General features: G+C 43.7%; 1 protein-coding gene across 2 annotated transcripts in view; it reads left to right on the top strand.

The window, feature by feature from the left end:
- The window catches only part of NALCN (sodium leak channel, non-selective), an 897,007-nt gene that overhangs the window by 196,855 nt on the left and 683,764 nt on the right, over nucleotides 1–16,388 (top strand). For both annotated transcript variants that reach the window (XM_082245388.1, XM_082245387.1), the window contains one exon: nucleotides 15,482–15,565. In XM_082245388.1, the coding sequence (XP_082101514.1) occupies nucleotides 15,482–15,565 (84 nt within the window). The remainder of the gene's footprint in view (nucleotides 1–15,481; nucleotides 15,566–16,388) is intronic.

Here is a 16,388-nt window from a genome sequence, read left to right as displayed (position 1 = left end):
GTCTGTGACTACATTCACAGATTTACCTGACTTCCTGTCACAATATATATATATATCTGTGTTTTCATGTGACTTTTTCTAAATGTAGCCTTTTTTGTGAGTTTAAAAAAAAATCATACTCACCTAAGTGACTGGAGCATTACTCTGATTCTGCAGCTGTCCCCTACTGGCTCTATACCAAAAACTGTGATCAAACACTGTTGATATCTCATTTCTTGGGTTCACTCTGAACAGAGAGCAGTCAGTGACTGGCTCAGTGTTTTGCCCCTCCGGTGCTCACCCGCATTTACAACGTGCTTTGCCATTATCAGCGCAGAAATACTTGGCAATCAGCTTAATTCATATTTATATCAAACTTCATTTAGTGTTTTTGCTTAACAATAACTATAACAGCTGGTCTTTTGAAATATTTATTTTCTGAGTAAATTGTCGGTGTCCTTCATTTATTTAGCATGGTAAGTAAAAATTGGTGTTTTTTTTTTTTTATTTCAAAATTGTTATGTGGAATTACCCTTTCCTTTTTAAATTTCTTGTCATTCATTTTGGAAATATGGATTTATTATACTGGGTGTCAAATAATGCTTTAAAGAGATTCTGCCACTTCAGGACTAAATAAAAGTGTTTCCTGATACCCCCCCCCCCTACCTATCCATTTGTGATTCTTCACTGCCTCACTGCTCCAATGCCCTCACTATGCTACTCTAATAGAGCTGGGCTTCCAGGTATGGGGGAGGATGTGACCTTGCAACCTTCCCCAAATTACAGCGTTAGAGCCTAAGTGGCCATTCAGCAGACTCAAACAATGTGAAGGGGGCATTCACAGATTTACCTGACTTCCTGTCACAATATATATATATATATCTGTGTTTTCATGTGACTTTTTCTAAATGTAGCCTTTTTTGTGAGTTTAAAAAAAAATCATACTCACCTAAGTGACTGGAGCATTACTCTGATTCTGCAGCTGTCCCCTACTGGCTCTATACCAAAAACTGTGATCAAACACTGTTGATCTCTCATTTCTTGGGTTCACTCTGAACAGAGAGCAGTCAGTGACTGGCTCAGTGTTTTGCCCCTCCAGTGCTCACTGGAGAGCTGGACTGTGGAGGGGATGGGAGCAGCTGGCTCAGGCTCTCAGCGGCATACCAGTTAGGCATCTTGTTGGGATCCCTGCAGAGCCTGGACCAGCTCTGGGATGTCAGACAGTTACAGAAGTGCAGAACTAAGTGTACCCCTCCTGTACCCCACAGAAAAAGTATGGCGAAAAAAGCTTTGGCCGTACTTCTCCTTTAAATACCCGGTGATCCTTCCTGACAGTTCTTTATTACTGTGTCATTCTGAACCCACTAAGCACTGAAACACATCAATTCTGGTGTGGTCAGTTTGCAGAGATGTATAGTAACGAAGTAGAACTACTTCACTACTGTACTTAAGTACTAAAAGGCGGTATCTGTACTTTACTAGAGTATAATTTTTTCTCCTACTTCCACTTTTACTTCAGTACATATTTTTGATGAGTTTAATACTTTTACTGTGATATTTATTGCTATGTGCTGCATCGTTACTCGTTACAATTATAAACAAATCATTCCATTCCAAACCCGCACCACCGCTGACTTTTTTTATTCAAGTTTCACTGTCTCTGAGACTCACAAGTCACAACCAATCCCCGACCCGATGCGATGGCTTGGGGTCAGAGCCTCACCGCCTCTGCCCTCCCTCGGCTCGGCCCGAGTCCCGCCTCCCGCTCAGCTCTCAAGTGAAGTGGTGGTGGCAAGAGAGGAGAGACACCTGCCTGCGGAGTGATCTCTCTGGGCCCTGGCTGGGGGAGGGACTGTGAGTTACTAGAGTCTAGACTACTAGACTGTCTCTGGGCACTGTGCAGCGCGGCCGCCCAGCGCGGGAGAACTGGATGGAGGTAGGAATATATTCTTCTTTCAGCAGGGGGGACTAGACTGGGGACTGTGGAGAGAGAGGCTGGAGGACTCGAGACAGCCTAAGTTAGGAGAAGTAAGAACTCTTCTTGAAGTCAACTTACTCACTAAGGGGATCGGATCTATTCAATGGGGGGAGGGACCTGCCCTGGCCTGCCCTACTCTAAGGGGGATCTATAATTGGAGGGGGACCCTGGCCTGCTCTAAGGGGGCTCTATAATTGGAGGGGGACCCTGGCCTGCTCTAAGGGGTATCTATAATGGGAGGGGGACATTGGCCTGCTCTTATAATGGGAGGGGGACACTGGCCTGCACTAAGGGGAATCTATAATGGAAGGGAGACCCTGGCCGGCTCTAAGGGAGATCTATAATGGGAGGGGGACCCTGGCCTGCTCTAAGGGGATATATAATGGGAGGGGGACCCTGGCCTGCTCTAAGTTGAATCCATAATGGGAGGGGGACCCTGGCCTGCTCTAAGTGGGATCTATAATGGGAGGGGGGCCCAGGCCTGCTCTAAGGGGGATCTATAATGGGAGGGGGACCCTGGCCTGCTCTAAGGGGGATCTATAATGGGAGGGGGACCCTGGCCTACTCTAAGGGGAATCTGTAATGGGAGGGGGACCCTGGCCTGCTCCAAGGGGGATCTAAAATGGGAGGTGGGCCCTGGCCTTTTGACTACTTTCTTTAATAACTACATAACACAATACTTGTACTTTTACTTTCAGTACTTGAGTAGTAAATTTTAAAATAAACTACTTGCAATACTTAAGTACAAGAAATGTTGAATACTTTAGTACTTCTACTTAAGTGGCGTGCTTAAAGAGCACTTCAACTTCTACTCAAGTCACTTTTTTGATAGAGCACTTGTACTTTTACTCAAGTCTGGGTCTCTAGTACTTTATACATCTCTGTCAGTTTGTGTATCTATTGTTCCTCCATGGAGATGCAAGACACCATGTCTGTATCTCAGTCTGTTTAGCTGGCACACCCTGATTGGCCCTGCTGTGTTGATTGATAGTGGCACCCAGCAGTAGCTGTCAAAGCTGAAAACACACACAAACTGTAATGTACTTCCCTGCTGTGTGCAATATCATCCTGCTCATCCACTAGTACGTCACTCTGCCCACCCTCTAACAGATATGCCCACCACTTTAGAGACATGCCCACTAGTGTTGAGCGAACACGGACTGTATTATTCGTGTTCGTACCGAATAATTGGATTTTTTGTACCCGAACACGGACACGGACACTTTACTGTATGTTCGGGTAAAAATCCGTGTTCGGTCGTTTTATTTCCGGGTTTTGCATGCTTTGGCGCTCTTTTCATGGCGGGCTTTCAACAGCCAATCAACAATCGTTTAACTGGTGTGCCTTAAGCCATCCCAGCCATGCCTGCAAATGTCTCAGTAGCTGTGATTGGCCGTCTGAAGCATGTGACCAAGTCTTTATAAGTTCGAGGCAGCCGCAGCGGCGTCATTATGCTGCTTAGATTCAGGGACAGAGCACACATCAACGTGCTGGCTGCTGATTAGGGAAAGATAGGCAGGAAAAAACCATTTGTGTCCGGATAGAATTGAGGGACAGGTCGGAGTGTTTAGGCAGGGCGAGTTGTAGGCATTTTAGGGATAGAGTCTGCTGAATTATAGGGTCAGTGTCTTCTACAAACTACAATCGATATTGCTGTGTGGGGGGTGGGGTGAATCTGCACTCAATCCTGATCTACGATCTCTTCTCAATCCTGTTAGGGACAGAGTCTGCTGAATTTTAGGGAAACTGTGTTCTACAAACTACAATCGATATTGCTGTGTGGTGTGGGATTGGAGATAGGCAGGTGTCAGTGATCCACATCCATTTTTCTGTGTGTGAGCTGCAGTGAACACAATCTTTTTGGGCTGCAGTGAACACAATCTTTTTGGGCTGCAGTGAACACAATCTTTTTGGGCTGCAGTGAACACAATCTTTTTGGGCTGCAGTGAACACAATCTTTTTGGGGTGCAGTGAACAAAATCTTTTTGGGGTGCAGTGAACACAATCCTTTTTGGTGTGCAGTGAACACAATCTTTGTGGGGTGCAGTGAACAAAATCCTTTGTGGGGTGCAGTGAACACAATCTTTTTGGGGTGCAGTGAACAAAATCCTTTTTGGGGTGCAGTGAACAACATCCTTTTTGGGGTGCAGTGAACACAATCTTTTTGGGGTGCAGTGAACAAAATCCTTTGTGGGGTGCAGTGAACACAATCTTTTTGGGGTGGAGTGAACAACATCCTTTTTGGGGTGCAGCGAACAAAATCCTTTTTGGGGTGCAGTGAACAAAATCCTTTTTGGTGTGCAGTGAACACAATCTTTGTGGGGTGCAGTGAACACAATCTTTGTGGGGTGCAGTGAACACAATCTTTTTGGGGTGGAGTGAACAACATCCTTTTTGGGGTGCAGTGAACAACATCCTTTTTGGGGTGCAGTGAACACAATCTTTTTGGGGTGCAGTGAACACAATCTTTGTGGGGTACAGTGAACAGAATCTTTGTGGGGTGCAGTGAACACAATCTTTGGGGGGTACAGTGAACACAATCTTTGTGAGGTGCAGTGAACACAATCTTTGTGGGGTGCAGTGAACACAATCATTGTGGGGTGCAGTGAACTCAATCTTTGTGGGGTACAGTGAACACAATCTCATACTTCTGAAGGTTTGAGGGTGCTGCCTGTTCCATACTCCCCCTACTCCTCATCTAGCCTTTTAGGGGTACAAACAATAGTAATTGGGGCCTAGTGTGGTTGTGTACGTGTGATATACATACACTTTTTTGGGATCATATTTTCTATTCCGCTATTTAATCAAAAACCTTTGGGGATCAGTTAAATTGGGGGATAGTCTGTGTTGGTACGTGTGAGAGAGATCCACCTTTCCAAGTTGTTGGGGTTCATCTCATACTTCTGAAGGTTTGAGGGTGCTGCCTGTTCCATACTCCCCCTACTCCTAGCCTTTTAGGGGTACAAACAATAGTAATTGGGGCCTAGTGTGGTTGTGTACGTGTGATATACATACACTTTTTTGGGATCATATTTTCTATTCCGCTATTTAATCAAAAACCTTTGGGGATCAGTTAAATTGGGGGATAGTCTGTGTTGGTACGTGTGAGAGAGATCCACCTTTCCAAGTTGTTGGGGTTCATCTCATACTTCTGAAGGTTTGAGGGTGCTGCCTGTTCCATACTCCCCCTACTCCTAGCCTTTTAGGGGTACAAACAATAGTAATTGGGGCCTAGTGTGGTTGTGTACGTGTGATATACATACACTTTTTTGGGATCATATTTTCTATTCCGCTATTTAATCAAAAACCTTTGGGGATCAGTTAAATTGGGGGATAGTCTGTGTTGGTACGTGTGAGAGAGATCCACCTTTCCAAGTTGTTGGGGTTCATCTCATACTTCTGAAGGTTTGAGGGTGCTGCCTGTTCCATACTCCCCCTACTCCTAGCCTTTTAGGGGTACAAACAATAGTAATTGGGGCCTAGTGTGGTTGTGTACGTGTGATATACATACACTTTTTTGGGATCATATTTTCTATTCCGCTATTTAATCAAAAACCTTTGGGGATCAGTTAAATTGGGGGATAGTCTGTGTTGGTACGTGTGAGAGAGATCCACCTTTCCAAGTTGTTGGGGTTCATCTCATACTTCTGAAGGTTTGAGGGTGCTGCCTGTTCCATACTCCCCCCTACTCCTAGCCTTTTAGGGGTACAAACAATAGTAATTGGGGCCTAGTGTGGTTGTGTACGTGTGATATACATACACTTTTTTGGGATCATATTTTCTATTCCGCTATTTAATCAAAAACCTTTGGGGATCAGTTAAATTGGGGGATAGTCTGTGTTGGTACGTGTGAGAGAGATCCACCTTTCCAAGTTGTTGGGGTTCATCTCATACTTCTGAAGGTTTGAGGGTGCTGCCTGTTCCATACTCCCCCTACTCCTAGCCTTTTAGGGGTACAAACAATAGTAATTGGGGCCTAGTGTGGTTGTGTACGTGTGATATACATACACTTTTTTGGGATCATATTTTCTATTCCGCTATTTAATCAAAAACCTTTGGGGATCAGTTAAATTGGGGGATAGTCTGTGTTGGTACGTGTGAGAGAGATCCACCTTTCCAAGTTGTTGGGGTTCATCTCATACTTCTGAAGGTTTGAGGGTGCTGCCTGTTCCATACTCCCCCTACTCCTAGCCTTTTAGGGGTACAAACAATAGTAATTGGGGCCTAGTGTGGTTGTGTACGTGTGATATACATACACTTTTTTGGGATCATATTTTCTATTCCGCTATTTAATCAAAAACCTTTGGGGATCAGTTAAATTGGGGGATAGTCTGTGTTGGTACGTGTGAGAGAGATCCACCTTTCCAAGTTGTTGGGGTTCATCTCATACTTCTGAAGGTTTGAGGGTGCTGCCTGTTCCATACTCCCCCTACTCCTAGCCTTTTAGGGGTACAAACAATAGTAATTGGGGCCTAGTGTGGTTGTGTACGTGTGATATACATACACTTTTTTGGGATCATATTTTCTATTCCGCTATTTAATCAAAAACCTTTGGGGATCAGTTAAATTGGGGGATAGTCTGTGTTGGTACGTGTGAGAGAGATCCACCTTTCCAAGTTGTTGGGGTTCATCTCATACTTCTGAAGGTTTGAGGGTGCTGCCTGTTCCATACTCCCCCTACTCCTAGCCTTTTAGGGGTACAAACAATAGTAATTGGGGCCTAGTGTGGTTGTGTACGTGTGATATACATACACTTTTTTGGGATCATATTTTCTATTCCGCTATTTAATCAAAAACCTTTGGGGATCAGTTAAATTGGGGGATAGTCTGTGTTGGTACGTGTGAGAGAGATCCACCTTTCCAAGTTGTTGGGGTTCATCTCATACTTCTGAAGGTTTGAGGGTGCTGCCTGTTCCATACCCCCCCTACTCCTCATCTAGCCTTTTAGGGGTACAAACAATAGTAATTGGGGCCTAGTGTGGTTGTGTACGTGCGAGATACATACACTTTTTTTGATCATATTTCCTATTCCGCTATTCAATAAAAACCTTTGAGGATCAATTGAATTGCGGGATAGTCTGTGTCGGTACGTGTGAGAGAGATCCACCTTTCCAAGTTGTTGGGGTTCATCTCATACTTCTGAAGGTTTGAGGGTGCTGCCTGTTCCATACTCCCCCTACTCCTCATCTAGCCTTTTAGGGGTACAAACAATAGTAATTGGGGCCTAGTGTGGTTGTGTACGTGTGATATACATACACTTTTTTGGGATCATATTTTCTATTCCGCTATTTAATCAAAAACCTTTGGGGATCAGTTAAATTGGGGGATAGTCTGTGTTGGTACGTGTGAGAGAGATCCACCTTTCCAAGTTGTTGGGGTTCATCTCATACTTCTGAAGGTTTGAGGGTGCTGCCTGTTCCATACTCCCCCTACTCCTAGCCTTTTAGGGGTACAAACAATAGTAATTGGGGCCTAGTGTGGTTGTGTACGTGTGATATACATACACTTTTTTGGGATCATATTTTCTATTCCGCTATTTAATCAAAAACCTTTGGGGATCAGTTAAATTGGGGGATAGTCTGTGTTGGTACGTGTGAGAGAGATCCACCTTTCCAAGTTGTTGGGGTTCATCTCATACTTCTGAAGGTTTGAGGGTGCTGCCTGTTCCATACTCCCCCTACTCCTAGCCTTTTAGGGGTACAAACAATAGTAATTGGGGCCTAGTGTGGTTGTGTACGTGTGATATACATACACTTTTTTGGGATCATATTTTCTATTCCGCTATTTAATCAAAAACCTTTGGGGATCAGTTAAATTGGGGGATAGTCTGTGTTGGTACGTGTGAGAGAGATCCACCTTTCCAAGTTGTTGGGGTTCATCTCATACTTCTGAAGGTTTGAGGGTGCTGCCTGTTCCATACCCCCCCTACTCCTCATCTAGCCTTTTAGGGGTACAAACAATAGTAATTGGGGCCTAGTGTGGTTGTGTACGTGCGAGATACATACACTTTTTTTGATCATATTTCCTATTCCGCTATTCAATAAAAACCTTTGAGGATCAATTGAATTGCGGGATAGTCTGTGTCGGTACGTGTGAGAGAGATCCACCTTTCCAAGTTGTTGGGGTTCATCTCATACTTCTGAAGGTTTGAGGGTGCTGCCTGTTCCATACTCCCCCTACTCCTCATCTAGCCTTTTAGGGGTACAAACAATAGTAATTGGGGCCCAGTGTGGTTGTGTACGTGTGATATACATACACTTTTTTGGGATCATATTTTCTATTCCGCTATTTAATCAAAAACCTTTGGGGATCAGTTAAATTGGGGGATAGTCTGTGTCGGTACGTGTGAGAGAGATCCACCTTTCCAAGTTGTTGGGGTTCATCTCATACTTCTGAAGGTTTGAGGGTGCTGCCTGTTCCATACCCCCCCTACTCCTCATCTAGCCTTTTAGGGGTACAAACAATAGTAATTGGGGCCTAGTGTGGTTGTGTACGTGTGATATACATACACTTTTTTTGGATCATATTTTCTATTCCGCTATTTAATCAAAAACCTTTGGGGATCAGTTAAATTGGGGGATAGTCTGTGTCGGTACGTGTGAGAGAGATCCACCTTTCCAAGTTGTTGGGGTTCATCTCATACTTCTGAAGGTTTGAGGGTGCTGCCTGTTCCATACCCCCCCTACTCCTCATCTAGCCTTTTAGGGGTACAAACAATAGTAATTGGGGCCTAGTGTGGTTGTGTACGTGCGAGATACATACACTTTTTTTGATCATATTTCCTATTCCGCTATTCAATAAAAACCTTTGAGGATCAATTGAATTGCGGGATAGTCTGTGTCGGTACGTGTGAGAGAGATCCACCTTTCCAAGTTGTTGGGGTTCATCTCATACTTCTGAAGGTTTGAGGGTGCTGCCTGTTCCATACTCCCCCTACTCCTCATCTAGCCTTTTAGGGGTACAAACAATAGTAATTGGGGCCTAGTGTGGTTGTGTACGTGTGATATACATACACTTTTTTTGGATCATATTTTCTATTCCGCTATTTAATCAAAAACCTTTGGGGATCAGTTAAATTGGGGGATAGTCTGTGTCGGTACGTGTGAGAGAGATCCACCTTTCCAAGTTGTTGGGGTTCATCTCATACTTCTGAAGGTTTGAGGGTGCTGCCTGTTCCATACCCCCCCTACTCCTCATCTAGCCTTTTAGGGGTACAAACAATAGTAATTGGGGCCTAGTGTGGTTGTGTACGTGCGAGATACATACACTTTTTTTGATCATATTTCCTATTCCGCTATTCAATAAAAACCTTTGAGGATCAATTGAATTGCGGGATAGTCTGTGTCGGTACGTGTGAGAGAGATCCACCTTTCCAAGTTGTTGGGGTTCATCTCATACTTCTGAAGGTTTGAGGGTGCTGCCTGTTCCATACTCCCCCTACTCCTCATCTAGCCTTTTAGGGGTACAAACAATAGTAATTGGGGCCCAGTGTGGTTGTGTACGTGTGATATACATACACTTTTTTTGGATCATATTTTCTATTCCGCTATTTAATTTAACTGGGCCTCCATGCGAGACCTGTGTGCCTTGTTGCGCTGTTTTGAGTACTCCACCAACATGGCCAGTGGCAATGACGCCGTTCTCAGCTTAACTATCCCACTTCTATGCCTCCTTGAAAAAACAATTCGGGCGATGATGGAAGAGGATGTGGCACAGGATGAGGAGGAGGAGGAGGATGAAGAGGTAACATTTCCAAGGCTTTCAGGGCAGTCATTCGCAAGGGGCTCCGAGGGTGGGTTCCTGCACACGCAAACGCCAGGGACGCAATTGTCCAGCAGGGGCACAGTTCTGGAGGATGAGGAGGATGAGGAGGAGAAGGAGCTGGAGGAGGAGATGGAACCATGTTCACAGCAGGGTGGCACCCAGGCCAGCTCATGGCCATCACTGGTGCGTGGCTGGGGGGATACAGAGGACACGGACGATACACCTCCCACAGAGGACAGCCTTTCGTTGCCTCTGGGCAGCCTGGCACACATGAGCGATTACATGCTGCAGTGTCTCCACAACGACCGCCGAGTTGCCCACATTCTAACTTGTGCTGATTACTGGGTGGCCACGCTGCTGGATCCCCGTTACAAGGACAACGTACCGTCCTTAATTCACTCACTGGAGCGCGATCGCAAGATGCGCGAGTACAAGCGCACGCTGGTAGACGCCATGCTGCTGGCATTCCCATCTGACAGCGGGGCCACAGTGGAAGCACAAGGCAGAGGAGGAGGAGGAGGAGGTCGCCAACGCAACCAGGGCACCGCCAGCACCTCAGAAGGCAGGGTTAGCATGGCCGAAATGTGGAAAAGCTTTGTCAGCACGCCACAACAAACAGCAGCACCAGCAGCTCAGATGGAACGTCTTAGCAGGAGGCAGCATTTTACCAACATGGTGGAGCAGTATGTGTGCACACGCCTACATGTAGTGAATGACGGGTCTGCCCCCTTCAACTTCTGGGTCTCCAAATTGGGCACATGGCTTGAGCTTGCCCTTTACGCCTTGGAGGTGCTGGCGTGCCCTGCAGCCAGTGTATTATCTGAACGGGTATTTAGCACGGCTGGGGGCGTTATAACAGACAAGCGCAGCCGCCTGTCCAGAGACAATGTGGACAAGCTCACGTTCATTAAAATGAACCAGGCATGGATCCCACGGGACTTTTCCGTACCTTATGCAGAATAGCAATGGATACCGACCTTACCCACCCATTGTTCCATTTTTGCTCTTTCTCACTCTTTTGGGGTGTACCCTCATTTAAAATTTTTGAAAAGAAGCAGTGTTGGCTACCTCGTCCTCCTCCTCAGGGCCAGATTAATGTAGGGGCTATTGGAGCTGCAGCTCCAGGCCCCTACCTTTTATATAGGCCCCGGGTTGGCCATATTCACTGTTACCGCTCTTCTGTCACTTGTAAACACAGAAGTCTGGCTTCTATGCTCGCTTCCCCAGGCAGCACCCTCAGAACCTCCCCACACAGCGTGAAGGCCGGACAAGGAGGGACAGTTGGCGATGCATGGATGTGTTTATGGGCTTCAGAGACAGCATCCCATGTTGAATTAGGCATGCATGGCTGCACCCTTCCTCCTCTGGGTGCATGGCAAGGCACGGCCCTTAAGGCCCTTCAAAATCCTCAGCACCAAGCCCATGATGCTGTTAATCCGGCCCTGGTCCTCCTCCACCGCCGCTTCCACCTACACCGCCCATAGGTGTGCGCAGCCTATTGCATTAAGGTGTGCACCCCAAAGTTGAAATACACATGCATGTGTTTGCCAGCAGGGAGAGTAATGTATCGGGGCCATGTACCTGTAGGCAAGGAGAAATAGAGCAGAGCAGGTCCCAGGGAGATCTTTCCCATCTCCTCACTGGCAATGCTATGTGCCCTAGGTGATTAGGGTGTGCCCAGGCACACCCAGCACACCCTGTGCGCACGCCTATGTCACCGCCACATCCACCACCACCTCAACCTCCCTCCTACTCCATATGGGCCTCGTCCTTCAGAGATGAAGAAGAACATTGTTTTATTTTTCTGTTTTTTTTTTGTTGTTTTAAGTTATTTCCCTATCCACATTTGTTTGCAGAGCACTTGCCATGCTCTTAATTACGTTTTGCTGCCATTTGCAGCACTCTAGCCCTTTCCTTTGGTGTTTTAGAGCCATTTTAGTGCCTTAAAGTTCGGGTCCCCATTGACTTCAATGGGGTTCGGTGTCCGGGAAAAGTTCGGTAAAAGTCCGGGACACGGACCCGGACTTTTTTTTAAAGTTCGGCCGAACCCGTCGAACACGGACATCTAGGTGTTCGCTCAACCCTAATGCCCACCACTTTGGAGAAATGAACATGAAGGGAGGCTTTATAGTAACATTACTATGAATAAAATATTTAAAAAGGTACCTAACCATTATTTTGTATTTTAGTTAAAATAGCAACAATACGATCAGCATTTTTAGCACTATGTTCACAAAAAGTTTATGATGTTTCAGTTCAAAGAGTTCTGTGGGGTTGATAAAAATTATAGGGCATGCTTGATAATCTAATTTCTGACTGATGTAAATATAACGGCAGTAGAAGCATTTTTATAATGTAAATTGCAGGAAATGACACCCGCATTTACAACGTGCTTTGCCATTATCAGCGCAGAAATACTTGGCAATCAGCTTAATTCATATTTATATCAAACTTCATTTAGTGTTTTTGCTTAACAATAACTATAACAGCTGGTCTTTTGAAATATTTATTTTCTGAGTAAATTGTCGGTGTCCTTCATTTATTTAGCATGGTAAGTAAAAATTGGTGTTTTTTTTTTTTTTATTTCAAAATTGTTATGTGGAATTACCCTTTCCTTTTTAAATTTCTTGTCATTCATTTTGGAAATATGGATTTATTATACTGGGTGTCAAATAATGCTTTAAGGAGATTCTGCCACTTCAGGACTAAATAAAAGTGTTTCCTGATACCCCCCCCCCCCCCCTACCTATCTATTTGTGATTCTTCACTGCCTCACTGCTCCAATGCCCTCACTATGCTACTCTAATAGAGCTGGGCTTCCAGGTATGGGGGAGGATGTGACCTTGCAACCTTCCCCAAATTACAGCGTTAGAGCCTAAGTGGCCATTCAGCAGACTCAAACAATGTGAAGGGGGCATTGACCTCACCCACCCAGGTCAACCCCAATAAAATCCAACACTAGACACTCATTTTCTTTTTTGGGGGTCTTTTTTACTTTTTATTTCCTTCTGAGATCAGATACCCACCCCCCTGCCTTCTAGAGCTGAGAAATGTGTAAAATGAGAGTCTGTAGAGGACAGAAGGCTGCAGATAAAAAGGTACAACTTATGTAGGAGGATTTCTCTTCGTATCACCTGGAGCTAGTCACTTCACTGAGTATATGTCAAAGTTTATAACAAGTATAACTGACCAATAGGGAGAACATAATAGAAGTTAAATGTTCTGGTTTACATACACTTAAAGTAAGCAGTGATGTTTCTCACAATACCAATGTCCTCTTTATTGAATGTTCAAAAACTAGAAAGGTCCAGAGCACTTTATAATAGGAAATATCATTTTTTAAAATACGAAAACTGCGCAAACATTTAATACTGATGTCTTCTCTTTTCTTTTACATTTTTACTACCACTATGTATTTTTCTGATAACTGATATTAAAAAAAAAAAAAAAACACATACAAATTTTAGACAAAAACCAGGTGTCCAGGTTACCTTTCAGGCCAGTTCACACTGATGAATTACAGTAATACTAGTTACTGTAATGCAATATCTGCAGTGTGGTGAGATGCAGAGCCATTCATTTTAAACTCCAACACACATTGCAGATCATTACAACGCAGATGCCATGCATTGTGGTACACTGCCTTAAAAAAGATTCAAATACTTTTTTCATATTAAGGGCCACTGGCAGGCCATATAAAATTAATGAGTTGTCTTAGTGTAGCATAATTTAAAGTGTTGCCTTAAAGCCGTTGTATCCCCTGTGTAAAAAAAAAAAAAAATATGAAATACTTACCTTAGAATGAAGCCCCCACACGGTCGCCCGGACACCGCTGAGGGAGCTGACATGTACCCTCTGTGTCTCTTCCAGGTTCGGTGGTTCCGGCGCTGTGAGTGGCCGGAGCTGTGATGACGTAACTCCCATGAATGTGCGCAGGAGTTCACTTTCTGGCAAGGTGCCTGCAAGGAGCTCTGAAGGTCTGGCAAGAAACACAGGACCTTTAGATCGCATGCACCGCTGGTGTCAGCGGCTACATGCAGGGTGAATATCTCCTAAACCGTGCAGGTTTAGGAGATATTAAGTTTACCTACAAGTAACTCTTATTATAGGCTTACCTGTAAGTAATATTTAAAAAGCAGAGTATACTACCGCTTTAATGCATGCGCAGTAAAGCAAGGAATACTATGAATGAGCCCTAATTTGTAATTCTTTTAAACATATAGCATTTGAAATAATCCCTGGGATGTATCTACAGCTTGAATTCAGATGTCGGCGGATAACAGTAATTCATACAGTTCAAACAGCTATTTAAAGTTTCTAAAAGTGATTATTTGTACTTACTGCCTCAAGCTGTCACTTGTAATGCACAAAGCGCTTTTTAGACAAAGCTGATGGTTTTATTCTCTGTGTAGAAATCGATTTACATGTAAAAATGTATACAGTACACAATTCAAAACCCAGGGCGACAGCTCTAAAGCATTCTGTTTACTAACATTTCCATTGTGAATTCTTGAACACAGAACATTCTTTTTATATTTTATAACAGGCCAATTTATTTTTCTTGCAGACACAAAGCAATCCTGGTTTTATGCATGTACCTGTAAATGAGAAGCATATACCATTGTTGCAGTTTTTTTTTTTTATTTGTTTATTTTTTTACCAGATCACAGCAAATATCCAACATGGAATATGATAAAGCTGCAAACTCAAAATTTTTAAGACATTGTTAAAAGTTCTGCAACCATCACAAAAAAAGGTGATGGTGCCATAAGCAGCCAATGTTAGTTTTGGATTTCCAAACTAGACTTAAAATATGCCAGTCTTTATCATATACAGATAAAGTAAAGGAGACCTACAGCTCACTATCGACATGACAATACACTGAACCATTTTTAATAATGATTTATACATTCAAATTAAACATGATCATTTTTCATTTTGCTCCCACACTAGCTAAATCCCTCTGTTGATTTTAATATATTTTTTTGAATGGTCTTGAAACTAAGCTTATGAAATTGCCTCTGAGTTTTTCTATCATTCCATGGACATTAACAGCTTCATTCTGAGGTCCCTCTAGCCTGAGACACTTCCTGATTTTCATTGCTCTCTGTGTCTACGTTGGGGAGCTTTGTTCTTGCGTCGTGAGTGATCAGTGGGTCAGGAAGTGAGGGGAATTTCTCCACTTGGGACACACAAAAAACAAACACTTGTTAGGAGAATAATGGGCCATACACACTATACAATTTCTTTAGACTTTTTCCTTCAGACTTACCAAAACCATATAATATGAGGTCAAACCTAAACACTTTCAATTTGTATGCAGTCAGGCAGGCCCTTGCACTACATAGAAAAGGTAAATCTAAAGGAAATCTGACAACAAAAGTTGTATAGTGTGTATCCAGCTTTAGGGAAGGTAAGCTGGATACACACACACACACTATACAACTTTTGTGGTTAGATTTACCTTCAACTATGTAGTGCAAGGGCCTACTTGATTGCATACAAATTAAAAGTGTTTAGATTTGACCTCCTATTATATGGTTTTGGTAAAGTAAATCTAAAGGAAAAAGTCTAAAGACAATTGTATAGTGTGTATGGCCCATTAGACGTTCTGTGGGATTTTTGTTGCCTGACCAGTTGAGAATTTTCCCTCACTCACTTCTTGTGTGGTCACTAAGACACAGAAAGCATTTTAACGTTACTTGAATTATTTTACTGCATCAAGATTATAAGACATGTTTTTTTTTTTTTTTTTTTCAGGGAGATACATCATATATAAAGGATCGCTGGTGTGTTTTTGATGGCTTCATGGTATTTTGTCTTTGGGTATCCTTAGTACTCCAGGTAATGTCCGTTTACAAATTAAAGTCATTGTAAAGTCTCATTTAATAAAACAAAAAAACATGTTATACTTACCTCCTCTGTGCAGTTGGTTTTGCACAGAGCAGCCTGAATCCTACTGTTCTCGGGTCCCCCGTTGCTGCTCCTAGCCCCTCCCTCCTGTCGAGGGCCCCCCACAGCAAGCAGCTTGTGTTGAGCTGCAGCTCCATGTGTCCATTCACACACAGAGCTGCCTTGCAGCCCCACCCCCTATCTCTCTCCTGATTGGCTAACTGACTTTGATTGATTGCCAATGGCGCCGTGGCTGTGTCTCAGCCAATTAGAAGAGAAAGTCCTGGACGACTAAGGGACTCGTGGACATCACTGGATAGAGATGGGTCTCAGATAAGTATTAGGGGATGCTGGGGAGGCTGCTGCACACAGAAGGTTTTGTATCCTAATTCATAGAATGTATTAAGATAAAAACCTTCTTGCTTTACAACTCTTTTAAGTACCTAAACTGTAATAACATAGACTTTCACTCTACTATTAGAGAAGTTTTCCTAAAGCTGTGTGATACATTCTTTCCAATTCCTCAATACTTATCTTTGTTGCTTGCACTGGGGTTGATTTACTAAAACTGGAGAATGCAAAATCTGTTGCAGCTGTGCATGGTAGTGAATCCGCTTCTAACTCCAGCTTGTTCGATTAAGCTTTGACAAAAAACCTGGAAGCTGATTGGTTTCTAGGTAGAGCTGCACCAGATTTTGCACTCCAGTTTTAGTAAATCAACCCCGTTGTGTCTACCCAACTTGCACCCCTCATCTAATTTTTCTTTTTGCGCTGG

The sequence above is a fragment of the Pelophylax lessonae genome, assembly GCF_965119305.1.
Source record: "Pelophylax lessonae genome assembly, chromosome: 2".
Classification (NCBI taxonomy): domain Eukaryota; kingdom Metazoa; phylum Chordata; class Amphibia; order Anura; family Ranidae; genus Pelophylax; species Pelophylax lessonae.
The sequence above is the reverse complement of the archived record's forward strand: the minus strand, read 5'-3'. Positions and strand labels throughout refer to the sequence as shown.